This window comes from Carassius carassius, chromosome 20 (assembly GCF_963082965.1).
Source record: "Carassius carassius chromosome 20, fCarCar2.1, whole genome shotgun sequence".
Taxonomy (NCBI): domain Eukaryota; kingdom Metazoa; phylum Chordata; class Actinopteri; order Cypriniformes; family Cyprinidae; genus Carassius; species Carassius carassius.
Genome location: NC_081774.1, coordinates 10340963 through 10365334, shown reverse-complemented (window position 1 = coordinate 10365334; position 24372 = coordinate 10340963). Strand labels below are relative to the sequence as shown.

The following is a 24372-nucleotide window of genomic DNA, read 5'->3' as shown; positions in this document are numbered from 1 at the left end:
AAAACAGCATTGAAACTGGCTGCTACAGAGGTAACTGTGGTGAAAACAAAAGAAACCTAATACTGCTTGTACAGAAATTGTAGTCGACACTGCACTGTAATGCATTACAGTGCCAAAACAAATTCTACAATGTCTCAAAAGTTCTACACATGAAATCAGAGCTGTATATATATATATATATATATATATATATATATATATATATATATTATATATATATATATATATATATATATATATATATATATATATATATAAACACATTGCTTTTTTCAGTACACACACACAGTCTCTCAAACAATTCTTTTCAAACAATATGGAGTAACGTTTTTGGAAAGGTTGTATGTGTGAGAGAGAATAGAAAAAAAAATCACTTCTGCATTTTAGCAATAATGAATCCGTGTTTTAGCATAACAATATAGTAGCGAACAATACATGCATTATTTCACTCCCTTCTTTCTAAGAGCTTTAAATTATTCAATTTTAAATATATTTATATGAGTGTGTGTGTGTGTGTGTGTGTGTGTGTGTGTGTGTGTGTATATATATATATATAACGGGGAAGAGGAAAAACTGAACACCACCAAAATAACAACAGGTTGTCAGTAAATCTCAGTGGGTTCCAATGAAATGGATGAAATGACCCACTGAAGGGAAACACTGAGGCACTGGACAGCATACGTCACTGTCCCCGTTCCCTGTTGGAAGTTTAGGGGTTTAGGGGTTCTGAGCATCACGCATCCCTACACCATCTTACACACTTTATCAAAAACCACTCTTCAGGCAAATTTTTTAAATAAAAAAAACAAAAGAGCTTGGGCTAAGCCCTGCTTTTGCAAATGTGATCAGAAACCTTGAAAGATTGTTTATAAGAATTTAGTTAATATATTAATGACTACCGTATGTACAAAGTGTATATAAATCTTTATTAGTTAATACATTAAATAATTTCTGAATATCTCAAGAAAAAAAAAAGTTCAAAAATGGCAAAGCACTCATTTACAATATAGTTTTGTTTTTTGATTCTTCATAGCTGGATGTATTCACATAAGTCAGGGTGTTTCTTAACGTTTTCTAAGAGGTTTTGCACTGTACACATCATCAGGTTTAGAAAACTGCTGCGGCTTGGCTGACTGTAAATCCGATGAGTTGTGCACAGTGGAATGTTCTATGTGAGATATGTACATCATGAAAGAAGCCTAGATTTACATCCAATATTGTTTACACAACCAATCTGAATAGAAGAAAGAAAAAAGAAAGAAAGAACAAACTGCTTTAGTGGTAAAATCGCTTCACATCCTGTGTCCATCTTTCTTCATCCATCTAACTGATGTATGAGTGGACATCAGCGGCAGCTGCCCCATTCTACGGAGACAATCGTGCCTCTTCAACTCTCAGTGACTGGGAGCTAACGTGACAGCATTAATTCCTTTACATTCCTCCCTTGGCCCCCTGTCTGTTTTTCTTCTCCCTCTCAGACCTGTTTGTTTACTCATCCAGAATAATGACACAGGGGAATAAATAAGAGGGGTATATAAAAATAAAAACAAAAATCAGGCTAAACACCCAATACATGATAGCCAAATCATTTAACCTGGAATCCAGCATTTGATAACTAGGTACTTTATTAGCAGTTCTCAGATGAATAAAGAAATCAGCTTTAGGTTTATGGGAGATTGTGATGTACTTCAGCTCTTTACATTATCAACTGCACTACCAATGAATCCTTTGCTAAGAAAAGGACAAATATAAGGTCTACTGTGTGCTTTGTTTACATTTCTGTGCAACCACAACCAGTATGTTTTTATCGAAGCTACAGGAATCCTTTTATGCTTTGAACATAAACCTCAGATTGAGGTGGACTGCACTATCCTGAAACTTTTTTTTATTTTTTTTTTGCTTAACTGCCTGTAGTTAAATGGGGCTGAGTTTCATAGTGTTCTCCAGCAGGGGGCGAACGTGAGTCTTTGCTTACTGCATCATGCAGCAGGAATGAACTGAGCTGTTTGTCATATACCAGCCTGCAAAGGGTCAGCAGTGCAGACAGGAAACATATAATCAACACCAGACTCAAAAGACAAACGGCAGGCAGGGAAAAAAAATGGAGGGGAGATGGAGAGGAAGAGGGGAAGGATTACAATCTTAAACCGGGGGGCCTCAGTTAGGGGCCCCCCTCTATGTTTCCGAATCGCTTTTATTAAGTATAATGACTTAAATATGCTATGGATTAATATTTTACTGATATTTTTTTGTGACGTTAACAAAAACCCTCTCTCTGTAGAGAACAATGATACACAAAATTAAAATGAAAAGTAAACATCCACGTGGTTTCTTGCTGCTGCTGCAGGGCATTGGCGTCTTGCCGTTTGGCATCCTTGGGCTTCGTGTCACAGGTAGTATTTTACTGAGTGTCACTCGAGCGCTTTCCCAACGTCACAGGAAGCAAGAAGTCCAACAAAGAAATACCTCCACTGTCAGCCTCTCAGCACGACTATAAATTAAACAGGCTTGTATATCCAAAAAATGCTTAATGACTGGTCGAGGGCAGTTTGACAAAGTTTTTTTAAATTAAACACAAACATTAAGTCTTTTTTTGTGGTGGTGCAACACAAACGGAAGCAGTTATGGGAGAGCTGCTCTTTTCTGCAGAGTTTGTCTTGTGTTTGTCTGTTACTCTGCAGGGAGTGGGCGAGCGGTTCCTGGGCTACAGGCGTGGAAGTGTGCGAGAGAGGGGGGCGAGTTTATCTGGAGGTTACCTCAGGGGCTGGTGAAGAGAGGGAATGCTGGGATTGGGGGCTTGCGGAAGGGGTCGGGGGCTGGGCAGGGCTAGTGCTGCGGCTCCCTTTGGTGCCAGACTGGACCATCTGCTGTCGAAGCTGCGAGATCATGAGCTCCAGCTTCTCTCGGGCCTCCCGCTCTCTGCAGAGCTCCTCTTGCAGTTCCTGCCGCTCCGCCTCGGCACGCTCCAGACGGCAGCGAAGCTTGCACAGCTGCGGACAGAAGGAGAGTTCTGTTACAAACACGAACGCACAAAATATTCCATTCGATTACCAGTGATTCCTGAAGAAATGCAAATCTGTAGCGCCATTTTAGTTTAATACAGTTGTAAATCTAACTCATCTTGATGGTTAATCACTCATTTGGTGCATCTATAGATATACATACAATAGATATTTAGTTTCTATAGAACATGATTGCAATTATTTTTACGCTAAAAGTGATTTATCTAAGATGATTGCCACTATTTCGTAAGGGTGTGCGTGTGTGTGGTTCAGGTAAACCCAAAGATGGCAGTATCTGAAATCATTGTTCTTTTTTGGATTCAATGAGAAAAAATAGAATTTTCGTAAGGGTACGTTTAGGAATTCAGGGTTAGTGTAGGGGGAGACAGTATAAAATCCATTACTCCACCATAATGATAGGAAAACCTGTGTGTGTGTGCCTACTTAATGTAACCATATTTTGGGGACAAACTGGTACTCAGAAGAAAGCAAAAGTTGACAAAATAACCTAAAACCTTCTATTGAGGACTTTCTCATTTGTAAAATCGTGTGTTTTGCTATTTGTAAACATACAGCAGGACACTAGGGAGAGGGAACATTGCTGATTTTCGCTTAATTATTTAATTAGTTTTTATTATCGAAAAAAAATATATATATATATATATCTATAGTAATTGACTCCATTTACCCCTGCATTTAGCAACAGTAAAGGCACACACACAAATTCAAATGAATAATAGTAAAGAATATTACATGGAAATGTTACTTAAATTGCCTTTTAATTTATTTTTATTTTAAATTTGAATAGATTTATGAACTAATGTTCACTAATATATTTAGACAGTCTGATTTGATTAGACTGGATATGTGGAAATCAGAAATCAGGCCCAGTGTGCAAATCAGCCAGGCACTGGCTCTCCATCTCAGTGTGTGTGTATCCGTCTTCCTGTTACTGAATCCCTCCCACACACAGATGATCTGCGCTGATACATGCAGCATATTGCATTGGGTACAGGAATAATTCACACTGGGTATAGTTTATCATTGCATCACACAGTCATTAGGGCACGCTCAGATTGGCTCTGCTGCGGTCCACACATGTACCTGCGCGTTGTACTGCGCCTCCTGCTCTTTGGGTTGGCAGGCACAGCTCTGCTGTCTGAGCTGCTCCAGTCGGTGTTCCAGCTGTCTCTGCTCCTGCCGCACCTCCCCCAGTCTCTGAGCATGCTCAGTGTGCACCGCCTCCAGCTCGTTCTGCAGCTCCAGCTGCTCCGCAGACAACTCCCTCAGCCTGGCTGCCTCGCCCCCGCGCACTGACTCCAGCTCCTACACACACGCACGTCAAGAGATGCGTCAAACTATGTACGGCAAAGGTCGAAGGTTTGTAGTGGATGAGTCGGGGGTGATAAAGCTCAACCGGAACATACTCCTTACTGCTCTGGCCTTCACCTTTACTCTCACTATAACAAGGTCTCTCTCTTTTCTCAGAAGCACAAAAGAGCTTCTCTGATACACAACTAGTCCATCTCCCTGGCTCTATTCCAATCTCTAGTGTGCTGCCTATTTAGAGGAGCATTTTTAAACATCACAGGCGCGCAACCCAACATGAAGGCTGCTCCAAGCAGAAGGCAGCAAAAATCACGCTGTGTTTTAAGATACCCCTTTGGGCCAAAATCTAGGGCAGAATCGCATGTATCATTTCAACGATGAGGCAATCCCAGATGCAATATAAACAAATGACAATTTTCTTCCAAAATGGCAGCAGGAAATGCATAAATGTGTGCATATGCAATGTATATATAATGGACAGATAAAACGGATTTAAAAATGGACTGTTTCATTGATTACATGTTTGCTGTTTATTCTTTGTACTCCGCTTTTCCACTTCAGGTTAGATGCCATTTTTAACTTCACATAACAAATTAAAGGCAAAGGGGTTCCAAACTTTGGAATTTTCACACAAACTGAATTTTCATGAGAAATAAAAAATAGCATTTAATCTCTATATATAATATAAATCTGCTTAATGACATTAACAAATGTATTATTATATACATTTGCTTAATTGAATTAACAAATGTATTTATTTGATATTAGGAAGCAGGATCAGGAAAGGCCCTCGAGTCGGGATTCGAACTTGGGACGCCCATAGTGCAGACTCAACTAATCCTTTCAACAGGAAGAAATATTTTTTGTTCCATCTTATATTATCCTTTTAGAGAGCAGAAAAAGATACAGTTGACATGGTAAAATAAAATAAAAAAATATTGTAATTTAATTTTAATTTTCTAAAATTTATACATATATTTATTTATAAATGGGTCTTTGCACAAAAGTAAAACTGCTGACTTAAAATTGTAAGGATAAGGATAGAGGTCTGTCGTAAGGGGATCAATTGTGAGCATGGTGTACAAAGCCAACAGGTTACTTATGAGTTATGATGCTTCCTTAGAACCCCATGTAGACAGCAGAGAGCTCATTAAGGTTTGGAACAGAGCCTCTGTGACTCAGGAAGGGATGAGTGGTCAAATCTGACTCTGTCTCACCATCTCCAGCTGCAGTTGTTTCTGAAGGGTGGAATTCAGCTTTTCTTGCTGCCGCCGGTACATCTGGACGATCTCCAGCATGATCCTGTCCTTGTCGTCCTCCGTTCCGCTGTCCTTGCCCTCCGAGGGAATGGGGGCGTGCTGCTTGCTGCGAGGGCTGGTCTCCATGGCGACTGACGGAGGAGTATGGCGGCACTCGTTTGCTTCATCCGCGTGGTGGGTTTTGGCCTCCTCTGCAATGGAGGAAGGAGATGTGGGAAGATCTGAGGGAAAGAGAAGAAAGAGTTAACCACACTCATGCGATCACACACACACACACCTTATCTGTCATTTGCTGAAAGTCTGTGTGACTAATTCTCTGTGGGTGTCTCTCTTTGAAGGTCAGCGTAGAGGGGAAGTGCTGGAAGTATCACACAGAAATGTGAGGCATGCAGAGGATTTCTCGATCGAAAATAATTTTTTACGCTGCTAAGGTGCTACGCATGCTCTACATACAAATCACCTGCAGCAGGCAAACAGCAGCAGTCTAGCATGTGTGCTTAGATGAGGAACACGGGGGTCCAAAGGGACTGAGAGAGAGGGAGTAAGAGAGCTCATTTAGATGTAGGACAGGCAGGCTGCAGGTCTGGTACTGCAGAGCCGAATAACAGCCTCGCTCTGCTGCTAGCCTCCACTGTGACTAAGACCTGTCTGTCACACTCAGAAGAATGAGTCAGAGAAGGAGAACGAGAGATGGAAGGGACACGAGGGAGCCAGGATGGAGGACGGGCACATGGAAGAAAGAGAGAGAGAGAGAGAGCGACGAGAGACATGGGAGTCAGTGTATATAAAAAAGAGAGACAAATTGAGTATTAAAAGAGGGGTGGCCAACATTGAGAACTAGTATACTGAGAATGAGAGACAGATTTAAGAAGCAAGAGAGACATAGGGCACCTGGATACAAAAGAGATACATGAACAAAAGTGGTACAGATTGAGAAAAAAAGACTAAACGGGGAGCCAGGATGGAAAATGGGTATACTGAAGAAAGAAAGATGAGAGACATGGGAGGCAGAATGGAGATTGGCCGTATATAAAGATAAGAAAGAGACAAACTGAGAATAAAGGGAGGGGGAGCCAAGATGGAGAATGGTTAAACTGAAGAAAGAAAGATGAGAGAGTGAGAAGTCAGAGTGAAGAACGGGTGCATGGAAGAAAAAGGAATGGACTGAAGAAGACAGACAGGAAGAAAGAGAAAAGGGGAGCCAGGATAGAGAACAGGTATACTGAAGGGAGATGACAGAAAAAGATAAGAAAAAGAGAGAAAGAATGCGAGGTGAGCAGTGGGCCAGAGGGAGTTGAAATAGGATCAAAAAGTGAAAAGAGGATGCGTGAGGCACAGAGAAAAAAGGAAAAAGAGAGAGACAGGCAGAAGGAGGATGGAAGGAAATGTGGCGTGCTGCGGTGGAGACTGGAGACCCCTCCCCCAGCACTCTAGAGCCATCTGACACTCAGCGGCCTATTTTCATTCGCTCTCTTCACTGGCAACTATAAAATGTGAGTTGTATTAATCATTAGCAAGACACTCTCAGCAGCTCCTCACCCTTTAAGTGAGTCAACCACATACATGCTCATAAACTTCTGACCTTTTAACAGCACACCATTCTCGTGCATGCATATGCATTCATTTACAAGGATAACTAAATAGTGCGGGGGTACTGACCTGTGGTGGGCTGGCTGTCGTGGGTCAGTGTTCTCCTGCTGTAGTGTTGCTTGAGCAGGGCACCCAGAACCTCATGGCTCACCTCCCCCTCCTTCCGCAGGGACACGTTAGGAGCCACCATCTTATCGTACGTGTACATGTAGTAACTGCAAACATAAAAAACACCCTCAGGCTGGTGCACATACAACACTGAAACTAAAACTCCAGCAATATCAGGAGAACTGTGGCTCTCAGAGAGCTTTTCACATGTACAGCTGAGCAGGTAATGATGCACTACAGAGCTGATCGCAATAATCAGATCAGACTGGGACAAATTAACATTTTTGTAAAAAACAATCAGGGTCTAGTTGAAGTGTGGCGATGCAATTCAGTCCCTTTTTATCTTGTCGACTGACTCAGGTCAAGCCTTAAGGTCAAGTGCTGTTACTCTCTTATGTGGTTCACAAATATAAATCTTAAAATGCATTTTAACATTGTCTAAAAAGATGAATGGTACAAAAGGCATTAGAATGCTAGGGCATTGTGATTGGTTGACAGAGCACTGCTATGTGGTTATTTAGGGTCAACACTTGCAGATCCAAACCGCAGAGACCCAGGTTTCTGCAGAAACCCTTGATATGGTCTATATATTGATATGGTCATGTCATTTTATTACATGCACTTGCGTGATCCTGGAACGAAGGAATGATGGGAAAAAAGGGCCATACCTTGGGTGGATGATGGGCCCATGTCCTGGTTCCTCTTTGATGTCAGGAAACAGTCGACTGAACACGAGTGAAGACTGCAAGTTGCCCTGTACACACAAACAAGTGTGTATCAATATTAATGAAGTACTTTAAGACCGTTTGCATATGAAATGGACTCTTTGAGCTGCATTAAAATACAAGTCTACACATATTTGTACATGAATAATACAGAAGTTCTTTAAGGTCTCATTACACAGATTATCAAGCGCATTCGCACAGGAGCAGTCGAACAGCAATAATTACACACAAATGTACAAACACACAGAGGGAAACTTGGTGAGGGGAGTGAGGATGCCTGAAGCAGAGTAAACAAAGAGAGCAGTACAAACATCCTGCTGTAATATCATGTATGCATGAGAATAACTCATCCATCAGTGGCCACAGAGCACACGCTGACAGGTAGAGCATTAATGAAGAGGATGAGTCAAAGACAGCATTAAGTCAAACAGCCTGGCTGGGTTTCTGGCTGTTTGATTGTTGATATACAGGCTGCGTGAGGTATACTGGGGGAGAGTGTGGCTCTGTTTTAAAGATGTTTCTCAGATGTGTCTCGTGAAGGGATCATGAGAGGACGGCCTCTGTATGCATAAATAGTTTGTTTATTACGTTTTTTACGCCATGTTAGCATCATGGCTATTTACATGGCAAACAAGTTCAGTATCATCCATAAGATTTGCATTATATAAAACATTTCAACTTAACATAAGATAAAAAATCTAAAATACATTTAGGTGGTACATTTTCAAATATTCCATGCAAGCATGTTTGTATGCATGACTAGTGAAATAATATTTACACTACAAGCACAATGCAGTCAAAAGTCAAATAATTTGGACTTCACGTTTCACTACATTTAACGTCATCCCATTTCAAAACAAATCACCTGAAACACACTACCCTTAAAAATGATCATTAAAATACAATTTTATTAAAAATAATTTCAAAATGTTTCCACACAAATATTAAGGAGAATAACTGTTTTCAACATTGATAATAAGAAAAAAAAAGGTTTTGAGCAGCATATCAGCATAGTAGAATGATTTCTGTTGGATCATGTGAGAGGTAATGGATGCTGAAAATTAAGCGTTGCCATCAGAGAAATAAAATATATTGTTATTTTAAATTATAATATTTTCACAATAGTACTGTTTTCACTGTATTTGATCAAATAAGTGCAGCCTTGGTGATCATTAGAGACTTCTTTCATGCTAACTTTACCTTTAATAAGCGAACTCAAACTTTTGAACTGTAGTGTGTTAATAATAAACATTGCCCTCCACTGAAAGTGCCTTGCACGAAACAGTGTGTACCCCGTTTCACCTGACCCTGCCCAACTGCGATTAGGTCAACCCAAAATTGCCACCAGAAATGAAAACAGGAAGGACACAGGGTGCACCCAGATGGCTGTTGGGGCTTTGGTGTGTGTGAAATTAGATATTTCTGAATGAATGAGAGATTGAAAGAGCAAATGAGAGGAAGGGGTGTGAATGTGGGAGTTTTTTTCTAGGGGTGAGGTCGGGTTTGAGGCCTGCAATGAGTATGGGTGAGTAAGATAGAGAGAAGCGGTTTCCTGCTTCTGACTCTATGAGGAAGAGTGTGTGTGTGGATAGATGGGGAGGCCGTTCTGTGCCAGTGTGTATAAAGAGACAAGCAGAGGGCCACTTGAAGAGCAATTCATTCGGAGAAATGCCATTGCTCAAAATGGTGGCTGTAGGAAAGAAAGTCCCACTGTACACTGCCTTAATTAGCCTAATTTCAGCTAAAGCTTAATTTAAGAAATAACATTTCTTATTAGTGATTAAACCATTATAACACACTAAGCAGTTTTGGAGATTTTAGGCTGTCCCCATTCAAGCACACATGATAATGTACTTGCAGGTCTATTACTTAGATAAACAATAGCTGCCCGGGAGCGATGCCAAGATCCCCGTCGAGTAGCCTGACTTTTATTAAATGGACTTTGTAGTAAAATGATGCAGTACCTTAGATGGGACCTTTTTCTCCAGGACGCTATCAGACAGCTTGCTGTTAGATGGGCAGGGTGCAGGACTGGACTTCCTCCCGTGACTGTCATCATCCACCACCTTCTGCGAGAAAACACACAACCACATGCTTTATGAGCACACGAGTGTTAACGCTTAGCTGCAAGCGTTCAGACGTGTAATACATCTGATATCACAGAGCTTGTGCACAAATCAACACATTCAATATGTCCATCACCTCCTCTGCTCAACGTGTTCGACAAACACGCTGCAAGGCTTGTACATATGTGTGTGTGTGTGTGTGTGTGTGTGTGTGTGTGTGTGTGTGTGTGTGTGTGTGTGTGTGTGTGTGCGTGCAAGTCACACACACCATGAATCCAGGGCAAGCTCAGTGCTGACAGTTATCAGACTCAGACAGAGCTTAATATAGCTGACACAGAAGGATAGAGCCCTTACATTCATCCGACATAACAACCGTCAACTTCTTAAGACTGTGTGTGATTCATATGTGCATTTCTAATGTTTACAATCAGTAACATCCTCTATTTGGCAGAGCAAACCAGGAAGCGTGACGCATATCCTCGTCTATCCATCACATAGACACTAACAGTAGTGACTGGGTGAGTGCCAGAGGAGGAAGAACCATGTTTTATCTGGAGTAAATTACAACTTCCTGCAGACTACGGGATCTCCTGTTTCCTGTAGCCTTAAGGATGAATGGCGATGTCGTTGCACAACATAAAGCAGCTGCACGGTGGTGGAGTGACATGGCAACCCCACACATTTGCACTAAATGGAAGAAAATGTGTGTGTAGGAGATAGTGCTGTTTTTCTTGAGGGAAGAGGAGGACTGCAGCACGAGGGAGGGGTTAGCGGCTGCCGAGGGGGGCAGAAACAATGAGCACACTGCAGTGCTGAGCCCGTCTAACCTTGACAAGCACACACACTATGTCTGTCGGCCCATCTCTCCACACTTCACGGCCCAGCCAACACTCCCTCCTCAGCCGTGACACATGCAATCACACAGTCTCCAATCTATCTCCTTTATGTTTACAGTCTGCCATAAGAGTTCTCGTCCGGCGAGAGCCAAGTATGCAATCTAATGTTTAAAACTGGTTCAATATGCTAGGCTGCGCAGTGTACACTGTATAAAAAAGTATACACACAGTTTTTTGAGTGATTTTATTATTGCAACGTAACAGAAATTATATACAGTATACGAAATTGAATACACAATAAGTTTTTAAACATTAGCGTGCCACAAGGACACAAGGATTAATCGTGTTTAATTCAACACCTGGAGTCCATAACCATATTTATCTCAGGAAACAAATATGGATATTTTTGCATTTCTAATCCATTATCCAAATTGTGCAAAAAAAAAAAAAAAACCTGTCTTGGCCTTCCAATCAAATTAAGTCATGCAAAAGATGTTAAGATAAAACTTCTAATTCATTAATCATACTAGAAATAGATCAAATTGAGTTTGTTGCATTGTGGGATACCATTAGACACAGCACATTTCATATTAGACCATGTGGGGCTGCTGTGCATATTGAAAACTAGCATATTATACAGAGTATATATATATATATTATATATATATACTTTCTATCCTGCAGAAACAGCACATAGCCATAAAGACACCACATGCACCGTTTCATATTAGAGCTTCCAATATGAGTTTCCACAGTAGAAGTAGTGCAACCTTGACGCAGGACCTTAGAGCAAAACAAACACAAATGCAAGGATTTATCTAGCTGGCCTGCAGAACATGGTGTGAGTAGTGATTGTGATAGTTGTGCGAAAGCTGTGGGTGCCGTTTACTGAGAGTTATTGTACTGTTCTTCTCAAGGGCATGAGTGAATTACACTTGAACAGGTGTCTCACGCGCTCAAACACACAAACACAAGATACACAATATAAATCTACCATATAAGCAACTGTGACATGATATATAAACAAAGTGGAAAGAAAGCGCCTGCTGAGAAAGCAGTTGTAAACAACACGCTTTATAAACAACCGTTTTCATGAATGGTTATTTCTCAAATCCTATGGATCTGGTTGTTATGAGTTTCTCTCTGCGCTCTCTTCCAGTGACGCCAGCCGTCTCTAATCTCTTTTTAATTAGTGTGTTAAAGCCCCACACACACACTCCTACTCAATAACACTATGTACTTGTGCACAGTTGACAAATGTAACTACGACAAATCGCTCACGACGCGACATGCGTTCAGAACAATAACACACAAATACCCAAAGGACGCAAAGCCAGATAGTCCCAAAAATATGTGTGACATTCAAAACTCTGCGAAAGTGTGTGTGAGAGAGGAAGGCAGCCCACATCGGTAACGCTGGGAGTTAGCATTCCTGCAGCTCACTCATTTGAAACGTTCCCCCACTGCTCCGAACTCATCAGCGCATGCATGTTCACACGCACACATCCCTCGCTCTTCAACACCAGAGTCCTCTTCGCCCTGGATCTCTCGCTAACCTGAGCACCAAAACAACATACTAGATCGAACCGAGAAAGCTTTAAACCCCCGTCAAATTCAAGTGCGCTCCCTCGAAACAGGCACAATGAGGTCACTGACACACAAACACAAATTTCACTTTGGCTCTGACAATGAATGCTGATTAACATGTGCGCGCCTTACCACATCCCTCTATTACTAACTACGGAGATCCCCTGGTGAAAACAGCTACGAAAAAACAACTGTACACACAGAGATTGACAGGAAAGAGTCGTAAACACACGCAAGGTCTTTGCAGTTCCCGCACGAGCACGTTTTATGAGCTACGCAGTTACTGGGGAATTACGAGCCATACGGGCTGATGATGAATCTTATCTAGGCCAGCCTCACACCGTCATACAACGCAATGACCTTTGAGAGAGCGCACGTGTGTACCGCAGGAATGCCATTTATAACGCATTATCTGTCTATTTTGATGTGTGTATAAAAGCATTTTGTTTGTGAAACTGTGTGTGTGTGGACTCGTGAGTAGATTTTTCATTGTAAGTACCTCACACACACACACACACACAGTTTAGCACAATTCGTGTGAAAGGCGGCACACGAGGGTGATTGTGTGTCCATCTGTTGCAACTCTGACAGAGGGTATGTATAAAGCGAAAGGCAGTGCAAACGTGCAGTTTTCAGTCACAAACACACAGAGGGCTGCTGGGGCCCCTCACTGTGCCCCCTACACAGGGACTCCTATTCACACATCATTAGCACTGCAGGAAAAAACGAAAGGGGACATGTGTAAGCTGGGTATTTGGCGGGAAAAATGTAGGTTGATTTAGAAAAAGCATTTATAATTATTTATAACCTGAAAACAGATGATAGACTAGCATGTTGTTTATTACATGCTATATAAGGGTTTTGAACAGTATCATGCCATGTTGTTGTCCCATGACTTTTGGGAGATAGATCAGAAAGAAGGGTTTTGAACAACATGAAGGTAAATAAACAATGGAATAATTTTTGTTTAGCATTTGTCATTCAAGTGTGTGTAAGAAAGTCACATCAAATAATGAGTCACAAAAATCACTGAGGTTATTACTTCCGTTTCATTCACTAGAAAAGAAAAGTGTTGTGCACTGCATTGTGGGACTCAGCTCAGTGCGCTCTGTGGTATACTGATGAGGCATCTTTTCCATGTGGGCTGGACTGTGGACAAAAGTAGGCCAACTTAATGTGAGCTAAAACGATCAAACGGAGGAAGAGAGGGAACCAAAGAGATCTGAAATGGTGACAATTTCTGTTTTTCTTTAACAATGAATGTAAAATATTACATTTCATCTTTGCATCAAGCTCTTTGTTGGTCCTCAGTGAAAAAAAAAACTGAAACCGATGTAACAAAATCACAAAAAGAATATGTTTAATGTTTAATATCCAGATATACACTACAATTCAAATGTTTTTGGGTCAGCAAGTTTTTTAATAAAAAAAAATACTAATAAATTAATTAATATATTTGAAAAGGATGCATTACATTTATTATAACAGACAGTTAAGTAAATGTTCTGAAAGAATTCTATCCGATTCGATTTCTATTTTAAGCATTTTAAACTTTCTATTCAAAGAATCATGAAAAAAGTATCAAGTATCAGCTATTTTAATATGAATAATAAAAATAAACCACACAAAATTAACATATTAGATGCATCCTGTGACACTTAAGACTGTAGTAATGGCTGCTGAAAATTCAGCTTTGCCATCACAGAAATAAATAGCTTTTTTTTTTAAATGTATTCAAACACAAAACTGTTAACAGTCTTTTAAACTGTATAATATTTCACAATACTACAATTTCTGATTCACTTTTGATCAAACAAATGCAGCCTGGGTAAGCACAAGTGTCTTCTTTTCAAAGCATAAAAAAATTAAACCAACTCAACTTTTGAACAACGGTATGGTACTACAGGAATAAGATTTCACTATAGATGTGATAAAACTAAAATTCAAGCATCAACAAAACATGAATATTACAGTATGTTGCAGGCTACACTAAATTTTCGTTCCAGGGATTTTTTTCATAAAAAACAAGCAGATGAATTTAAATGTAAATTCATTCATATGTAAATTGTCCTACTGAAAATAAATGTAATAACTTATGCAAGAATGCAAGAATAAAATTTACACAAATTATTGTCCCACTTGTTTTCTTGAATAGGATCCAATGCGTGTACAGAACAGACAGAGTCAGTCCCAAACTTGTGAATAAATCCAGCAACATTTTGCCTTCTTTCAGCAGTGAACAAGTTGTCACCGAAATCATTCAGGAGTGAATTCGGTAGTGAAAGCTGATCTGGAAGTGCTCATGGCTAAACTGGTTTTGCATACATGCAAGTAAATATGCATTCCTCACATTACCTATGATGCCTATACACACACTGGAGTGCTAAAGTCCACGTCCTACAAAAACACACTAAAACAACCCAAACATTGATAATCAAACTAAAACACCTACACAAAAAACCCGAGCAAACAACAAGTCTCTAAATATCAATACGCACACACGCACAGGGATCAAACAAACAGGCTCAGACGTGCTCATTCCTAAGAGGATTTGGCTGGCAGCCTGGGTAAATTTTTAAAGGGAAGTGGGAGGGAGACGAACATTCCGTCTAGACGCGGTCATCAATAGTGCACAGTCTGCCTGTCTGTCCCGACAGCAGTCTACACACATCCACTGATTAATCTACATCATATGACCTGATAAGAGCCGCAACCACACACACACACTCACACATACAGACAGACCGGCCAAGTTATCCGCTCGCATACTCGCCGAGACAAAACTAACATACTGTACCGGTGATCGTGGATTAGCTTGGAAGACAGAGCCATAAACACACAGAGGAAAGGTCTCTCCCCTCTCCCGCTCTCAGATTCCACACAGTCGAACAGAGCTCTGCCTGTTCCCTTCCCTACACATGGGCAGCTTTAAATAGGCCTATGAATGGGAGATCTGTATGCACGCATGTTAAAACGGAGTACTCTCAAGTGTGCGCTAGTGAAAAGCAGTAACCTCATAAGCCTCCCTGTGCTGTGCTAGTCTAACACACACACACGTACTCACGCATGCACAAAGACACTGGCAGACGCAGATTCGATGGAGATGAGTCTCTGAGGTGTGTGTTCTCTGGGCTGTGGCACCCCACGGCTCATTTCAGAGGCTCAACCAGACTGTGACGTTGGAAATGCCCTACGATGCTCTCTGTAGGACGTGTGGGGAGCAGAATGTGACGACCTTTTCTTGGCAGAACACACACAGTCTGTGAAAGCTGTGGTCAAAGTGGCAAACACACAAGAGGACAAAACACAAACATCTGGATGTTCATGTGGCAGCTGCAAATCTCTGTGTTCTTTTACAAAGGGGGTCAAGGCCAACCTTGGTTTCATTTTGACTAGCTAAGGGAGTTTTTGACTTGATCTGCAGTTTTTTTTGTACTGACACCAATGAAAAATGTAGCTACTTAAGTGCATGACTGATACTAGGGATGGGTCATGGTGGTTGAATAGTCAGTCATTACTGTGTATTTTTTTAAAGAGCTTTGAAAATAATTTAGAAGTCTTTCTCAAAAGTGTTTTAGAAGATAGTTTTAAAATGTTGAACCACTAGCATGCTAAAAATCTTTCAGAGAAGTTCTTTGTCTAAACTGTTGGGTCTAAAGGACCCCATGAATTCATAATATACACTATTATGGTTTTATTTCGTATTTATTTTGTAACAAATTTACACACTTATTCAGCAAGGACACATTAAATCAATCGAAATTTGCATTAAAACATTATAAACATTTGTAAGGTTACAAAAGATTTCCAATCCAAATAAATGCTGTTCTTTTGGACTCTCATCATAGAATCAAGAAAAATATAATGAATGTGAAATTAAATGAAATGTTTTTTCAAGTACTAAATCGGCATATTAGAATAACTTCTGAAGGATCATGTGACACTAAAGACTGGAGAGTAATGGATGCTGAAATATCAGTCTTGCCATCCCAGAAATAAATTACATTTATTACTGTATTTTTGATAAAATGCAGACTTTGTGCGCATAAGGGACTTCTTATGGACCCAAAACTTTTAAAAGGTAGTTTAGCTTTTGTGCCTTTTGCTCCCATATGTTAGCCTTAACATTGATACAATTCACTACAAGAATCCTTAGAAGCATACTTTCTCTTCTGGAGAAACAAACCAAATATATTAAGAGCTCTAATATATCAAATGCTCTCTAGTACGAGAAAGTCCATCCCCCAATTTTACCTGCCTCTCACTAATCGATCACAAGTAGCAAAACTTGGCTAATGGCTATAAGGTAAAATACAGCTTACTGCCAATTAAAAAAAATGCTTCAATAGTCAGCACATGCCAAGTAATTGCACTAATCAAGGCAAATTATAGTTATTAATCCAAATGACTTGATATCTGTTGGTTAGACAGAATAGTCAACCAGCTGGTTATGGAAAAATCTAATACATTCCTGATATCTGATATATATTCAAAGCATGCAGTCCTCTCAAACATTACATTAGATGTGTGAGAAGGAGCCGGTATAGGTGCATGTCTATAAACCGTGCGTATGGCACAGGAGAATCTACAACATGGCAGTTTGACACACAAAACTGGCAGCGCATTTCACTTCTGCCATCTCCAGCAGCCCCAGAGAGAAAGACAGACAGACACCAGAGACAGAGCCCAGAAGAGAGAGAGCAACTGCCCACCCACAGAGAGTCGAGTCTCATACACCGATTTTGAGCTGCAGACACCACACACACACACAATTTCACTCTACACACTCTACACAAGCGGCTCATGCATTTTGCATGGCAGAGCCTGTTAGTGGGCCACAGTGACTGGCTTTGCATAGAAAAAAGGAGTTGGAAAATAGAGAGAGAGAAAGAGAGAGAGAGAGAGAGAGAGAGAGAGAGAGAGAGAGAGAGAGAGAGAGAGAGAGAGAGAGAGAGAGAGAGAGAGAGAGAGAGAGAAAGAGAGAGAGAGAGAGAGAGAGAGCAGTGTCCTACCCATCCCTACAAGAGGAAGCTCAGCACACATCCACCCTGTTACCAGTGTACATAAACACTCACATACTATCAATCAATCTCAAATACAGCAGAAGATAAAGGACAGGAAAACAGGAAAATGTCACACACAGGGTGTCAGGCGCACTTTTCAGTCAAAATAAACAAACATACGCCCTTGCACACAAAATAGCACCATCTGAAAACCCTAAACACTTTGCAATGCAAAATATTTCCATCATACACTACCTCATCAACCTCAAGGTTAAAATACGTGGACTAAAAGCCACAAAACTACACTACACCTGTCTTTCATGCTTACCAATGCCCTTTTAATTAAAAATACAGCAAAAAAGTAGTAACAAAAGTAAAGTACATTTTTTAGCATCATTGTTGAAAAGAGTCAAGATTTATAAGAACAGCATTTATTTAAAATAAAAAAAAAATTCACTTTTGGTCAGTTTAATGCATCCTTGCTGAAAAGCATTAGTTTCTATTTTTTTTTAAAATCTTTCTGACCCACAACTTTTAAACAGTAATGTATACTTTAAGGTTATAGTAATACTCTCTATTCAAACACCCAAATACTGATGCAAATGCTTAGTCAAACCATTGGGAACATGCGGTTCCATTGTAAAACTTGATGTGCATTCTTCCATTACAAACCTCAGTTCTCAAGGGGATGATAGAGTTGCCTTTAAATGTCTGTGCCAATAATGGAATATTATGGGTTCAATACGAGTTCAGTTTAAGTTCAGCTGATAGAACCTGACACAAAATGGATACCATCACAAAAAATTGTGTATTTCCTTTTCTTAAATAAATTGCAAAGACTTTGCTTTCAGTAATGCCCTTCGATTCAAAACAGATGGGTAAAACTGTAAACTATAAAATACTTAGTCACAATATGTAAATAATATACATGCAAACAGGATTTTAATGTGATAAATCGCTTACAACCATGATAATGCAACACCTAAAACCCTAGAAACAACTGTAAAATAATTGAAACACCTTTACAGCTGGAGTTATACAGAAGTTTTAACAGAGCAATGAATGCAAATGCTCATATAAAATTATATACAGACTCAAAACAATGGTCCCATTCATTTCCATTGTAAGAAATGAAAAATTCTTTAAACTGCTGCTTCATGACAGCAGCCTGTAAAAGAAAACTTGCAGCAATTACCATTTTGAATCCAAAAATCATGACTATTAGATTCCCAAGTCCGCCATCATATTAAAGAATTGAAACGTGTGGGGACAAGACATAAATAGGGACTGATGTACAGTATGTCAGACATGCGGGACTTCTCTCTGGGAGAAATCAATAGACAGGATGTCTTGCATTAGAGATCAATGATTACAGGACAGATGGACAGTTATTCAAATCAATGGCATGTCATACAAATGTCTTTTGTTTTGCCTTAGCCAGAAAGTTAAATGTGTTGAGACTCTAATGTCTGCTGCTCTCAAGAGAGTCATGAACGTGCAGGCTGGTGCTGTTGTTCAGGTTGAGGAGTCCCCCAGCTTGATGCAAGCTTGGAACAGACTGTCCTCATAGAGCCAGGAGAGCAGAGCAAGTCTACGTTTAGAGCCTCCACAGGGAGAGAAGTGAAGAGACGAGAGGGGAGGGGAATGTACGAAAGCCAGCCCCACACTCACGTTTTCTGATGCTTTGGGATATATAGGCTCAAGTGGCAGGAGAAAGAACGACAGCTGTACAGAACAGGTAATGTATGCTGTATGTAGCATAGCTCCGCATTAATCACAAGCCGGTGGCATTGTGCATGCATCTTCAAGCCATCTGCAGAATGACACATCTTCCTTTGGGATGCGCTTGGTGTTAGGAAACAACAGCACTGCAGTAATAGGATGAAAATATGCAGTCTTATGAGATTGTGGTGAACTGTGGGTCGAAAACAGCAGTATCACATGAAAAGTGTAGCTGAAGGAAGCATCTTCATGACCCATTTTTGGCAACGTCCCTGATGAGGCCAGACAACCATGGCTTCTGCATTGCATTCCATCAAAAGGGTGTCCGACCACAGTGTGAGCACATAATCGCAGCTCTCTTAATGTTTTGCAATGGGACATTAAGATGAATGACTAGCCAGCACAGTCAGACGGTCTTATCTGGAGCAGAGGGACACTGATTCCGCTCGTGTCCCTGTTAGGACTTGAGAACAAACTCCTACTTTGTCCCCCATTAGAGGAAGACGAACACTGCTGATTTTGCAAAGAGCGGGGGGGGGGGGGGGGGGGGGGGGTATATCACCAGATAAAGTTATAGTAGATCTATAGCAATCAGTGAGGAAGCAGAAAAAGAGAGGGGGAAACTATTAGATTACACCTTATATCTATATATGTCTTTGGCGGTCAGCAGGAATGAAATGGGACGAATGTGCAGATGTCAAGAGATGTTAAAAGTCTGCCTTATGTATACTACAGGACTATGTATCTAATATTAATGAATGATAAAAGGGAATGTTCTACATAAGCTTGAACTACATCTACCACATAAATACTAAATAGCACACAGATTGTCACACAAAGTGAATGAACGGGGGTCAATAAAGATGACTCTGAGGAATACAATACTTATAATAAGACTTATATTAATGGTGCAATATATAGAAATATATATTTTATATATTATATTTTATTTATACTTTGCTGTAATGAATGCATTCTTGTAGCTCATAAAATAGAGCATGGTGCTAGCAATGCCATGGTCATAGGATCTATTTCCAGGGAATGCAAACTAAAATGTAAAATGCAATAACTAAGACAAGACTTATGTCTACTGTTAATATGATCATTTTGACAGCACTGCATGCACAAATTAAGGGTGAAGTTGTAATTTGAATCTATTTTCTCTATTCTTTTTAGTAACAAATGCATTCCTGTATATCATGGTGCTTACATTGCTAAGGTCATGGGATCAATTCCTAAAAGGAATGAATTACAAAATGTATACCGTCAATGTAATGGGAGTCATTTCTGGATAAAAGCATCTGCCAAGTGAATAAATGCAAAGAAATTAAAGTGTAATCAACATTTTTATTGCTTCATCCAGTATCTTGCATATTTTTTGTGAGCTTGTCTCAATGCTGTAGCCATACAAAAAAAATAAAATAATTTTTTTTTAATAAAGTGCTAATATGACACAAAATACCATGACATCAACAGCAGGCATTGCTCTTGTCTTTTAAACACTTGAGATTTATCTAACTAAAACGTGACCCCAATGCTCTCCATGGCAGTTGAACATCCTGGCTGAATAGTCGAGCATGTCTTGACGAATCTGGGTTATCCACAGTCAGCGCCATCCTGGGGCTGTTCTGGCTGCTGGTTCATCTCCAGGGACTTGGCGAAAGACCGGTACAACAATATTCCCAGCTCGAGCACAAAGAGCAGGGCCCACAATCTGCCCACAGCGTTCGAATGTTGAGCCAACAGGGAGGAGTATGTTGTCTTAACGGCCAACGGGTACTCTGAGCTTTATATAAATAGGACAGATTGCCAAATCACAGAGTGTGTGCTTTTTTGGGGGTTTTGGGGTTAGTTAGTGATTTGTTTGTGCATGAGGACAAACAGTTGGAAATAAGTGAATGGAGCTCAGAGTGTGAGACCGCCTGAGCACATGGACTGCCAAGAATCTCGATGAAGGTGAATGCATCACATGAATAGAGCAGAAGGAAAGCGTAAAAGTTGCTGAAGCCGGCTACCACCAGCATGTCCTGAGTTGAGCAATACATCCGGATATCTTTCTCCTCTTTTTTCATATACCTCACTATGATTAGTACCCTTTATCTAACCATCTCTCATCATGTCTCCGACCAATGTATGTGCACACCTGTCTATTTTTTTTGTTTATCCATTCATCCAGGAGACAACTTTTTTTTAACAACTAGTCGGACAATGAATCCTGACCAGACTTGACATAATAAAATAACATTTTGAAAAATAATTTCTGATTTGCAGTGATTTTTATCATTTATCATTTTTATGTAAAGGCAAATAAAAACTTTCCCTGGTTAGAAGTGGGACATTGTGTAAATCAATCTCACTCTTCTTCAGCCTGTCTCTTTCTCTTCTACATACACAGTTACCGTCTGACTGAATTCATCCACTCCAGCCAGATCAATAGTTCTCCTCAATCGCTCTCTCTCCCCATTAACACACACTCACTGCCCTACATTCCCTTTATGTAAACAGACACTGATTAGGTCATTCGGTTGCTTATTTTGAGGGGCTGAGTTGCATCCACTGGACTCTCTGATATTTACACTGGAGCAAACCCTGAGCTCAACACCCTCGATTAAACAGACAAAACCCTGAGCCTCCACCACTTCTGACCTTTCAATACCCTTCTATCTCTCACCATACACAAGCGGCATGAAGATAAAGTCCCCAAGATACAATGTCATGCTCTGCAGAAGGCTGAAAATGCCATGATTGGAGAGATCGGACAGAAAATATAAAGCAGAACAACCCTTCACAATATCAATCTAAAGGTGCGGTCACACTTACCACTGAAATTTACCCGATGAAATTTCAATAGGAATCCCTGCAATCGGGAGATTCGCATGTGGGTGGAAAAGTTTCCCACTTCCATTTCACTTGTGTTGAAGTTGGTCAAAAGAAATTCACCACACTGACCAGAACAGAAAGCGGCATGGTTTAGAGTTTTATCAGAGTTTATCAGAGTTTTTGTCTTAACTAGCCACCATGGCATTGCGACACGCAAAATTTCTTTTCTAGAAATGGTTTCCATTTCCACAACTGGAACAACAACATACAAAATATATGACAGTAGATAAACTCAGGTGAGTATGTGCTTTATTCAAAGTTAATTGTGTCTTATATGAGTTTAAATATCATTTTGTATGACCTTATAGTCATACTGAAAGCAATAATAGATAGTTTACCTAGGATCTTGAATATAAATTAAAACAAAAGATATACATTAAAACTGTGAACTCAATGCGAACCATCAAGTTTATTACATAAAGATGGTTATCAGTCACTTAATAATGTTAAAAAGGTTTAATATTTATGAATTATATCATGAACTTATCCATTTCATTGCAACTTGAGGGCAGTGAGCTTTCAGAGAGAGCCCACCCACACACTCTTTTGATTGGTTGTGATATTTGATTGATTCTGTTGCGTCGTAGTTTCATGACACATTTGGTGTGGACAGCCAAATTGCTTGTTGTTGGAATCTTGCCATGTCACGTGTAGTTAGGACACGGTGAAAGGATTTGTTTAAAAAATAAAAATAAAGGGGCTTTCCTGAAAACACCACATATCCAATCAAATTAGAAGACTGGAAATAATTGTAAAATGATAAATGATAGACACATGACTAAATGGAAACAGCAAAGCAAAAAGAAGGTCTGTGGCTGATAGAGGAAGCAAAACCAGAGGGGAGAGAGAGAGAGAGAGAGAGAGAAGGTGAGAGACAAGTCTGACAAGGTACGTCACAGATGAGGTTTGTGGTCGTGGTACAGGACGAGAAAACAAAACACAAAGTCAGAAAGGAAAATGACAGTTTTTCTCTCATAGACTGAAAAAGGAAGGAAAGAAATACAGAAAGTGGAAATAAAAGAGTAAGATAGGGGAGAATTAGTCTCCATGCCTGTGGTGCATGAAGTCACTAATTTCACAATTACAAAAGGGAAGATAGAGAGACACAAACAGAGAGAGAGAGAGAGAGAGAGAGAGAGAGAGAGGAAAAGAGAAAGGCAGCTGTCTGATGTCTGCACCGCACCACCGTCTCAGCCTCTGTGGGAGATCGACAGGACTCCATCTGTCTGCCAGACACATCTGCACACCAATCCTCAAACCATCACATCGGCATGTCGTTCACTGTCATACAATCATATAAACAAACAAACAAACAAACACAAACTAGTTATCTGCGAGACCCAAGTGGCACGATTACAATAGCGTAATGAAACGGGAAATGATGAGGAGAAACAGATCGGGTAATGTCACAAGCCTAAATGACTCAAACTTGTGTCAACAAAATAAGCTGCACGGCTCACTGTACGGTTGATGTACGCATGCTAACCATTAGGCCACAATAATTTAATTTTAGAAGGAAAATCTAACATCAGATGAATCTAAACTTGGGTGTGGAGTCTAAAAATATTTGTGTTCTGACAGTGTCTGTCAGGTGGTCCCCATCTAGCCGTGAGCTTTAACAACTTGCTCTATAGACACACAGACCGGATACAGTGCCTAGGCAACAGACATAAATACAGACATACACAAATTCGAAAGCCATCCAAGAAAGTTCTTTAGAGTTCTCTCTAGATAGAACACCCGAAATGGCAGCTGTGTGTAAAAAAAAAAAAAAAAATTAAAACTGTTCATTTGTAAATTTGATTATTTATGTTCTTTTTCTCAGTTTACAATTTTTTTTTTGTATAATAATTATTTATTTTGGCACACAAAAGTGTACAGTTTCATTAAGACTTTTGTTAATGCTTTGGAAAACATTAAAGGTGTCATCGGATGCTACATGCACTTATACATGTTGTTTGAACTGAAATGTGTGTTTGTGTGTATAATGATAAATATCCAACCAGTGGTATTTTTTTAATCTACCAACATTTTTTTCATGAATCTTTGCAAACCGCCTTTCCTAATAATGTGCTAATTAGCGAGTTTCAGGATGAATGCAGCTAAACTGTCCCTCAGAGAGCTGCTTGGAAGAGTGGGGCGGGGTCAGCAGAGCTCATTAACATTTAAAGGAAAATGCTACAAAATGGCTTGATCTGACAGGGTAAAAATTTTGTTTTTTACACTACCATTGAGAATGTTTATCCAAACTATGTTACAGACTTT

The 24372-nt window shown here is 40.0% G+C and overlaps 1 protein-coding gene across 2 annotated transcripts in view; it reads right to left on the bottom strand.

The window, feature by feature from the left end:
• Positions 1-905: 905 nt before the first annotated feature.
• Positions 906-24372, bottom strand: part of skila (SKI-like proto-oncogene a) — a 30104-nt gene continuing 6637 nt past the window's right edge. For both annotated transcript variants that reach the window (XM_059501568.1, XM_059501569.1), the window contains exons 3-8: positions 9978-10082; positions 7957-8042; positions 7250-7395; positions 5549-5811; positions 4107-4328; positions 906-2990 (exon numbers count right to left, since the gene is read on the bottom strand). In XM_059501568.1, the coding sequence (XP_059357551.1) occupies positions 2742-2990; positions 4107-4328; positions 5549-5811; positions 7250-7395; positions 7957-8042; positions 9978-10082 (1071 nt within the window). In that variant the 3' untranslated portion in view covers positions 906-2741. The remainder of the gene's footprint in view (positions 2991-4106; positions 4329-5548; positions 5812-7249; positions 7396-7956; positions 8043-9977; positions 10083-24372) is intronic.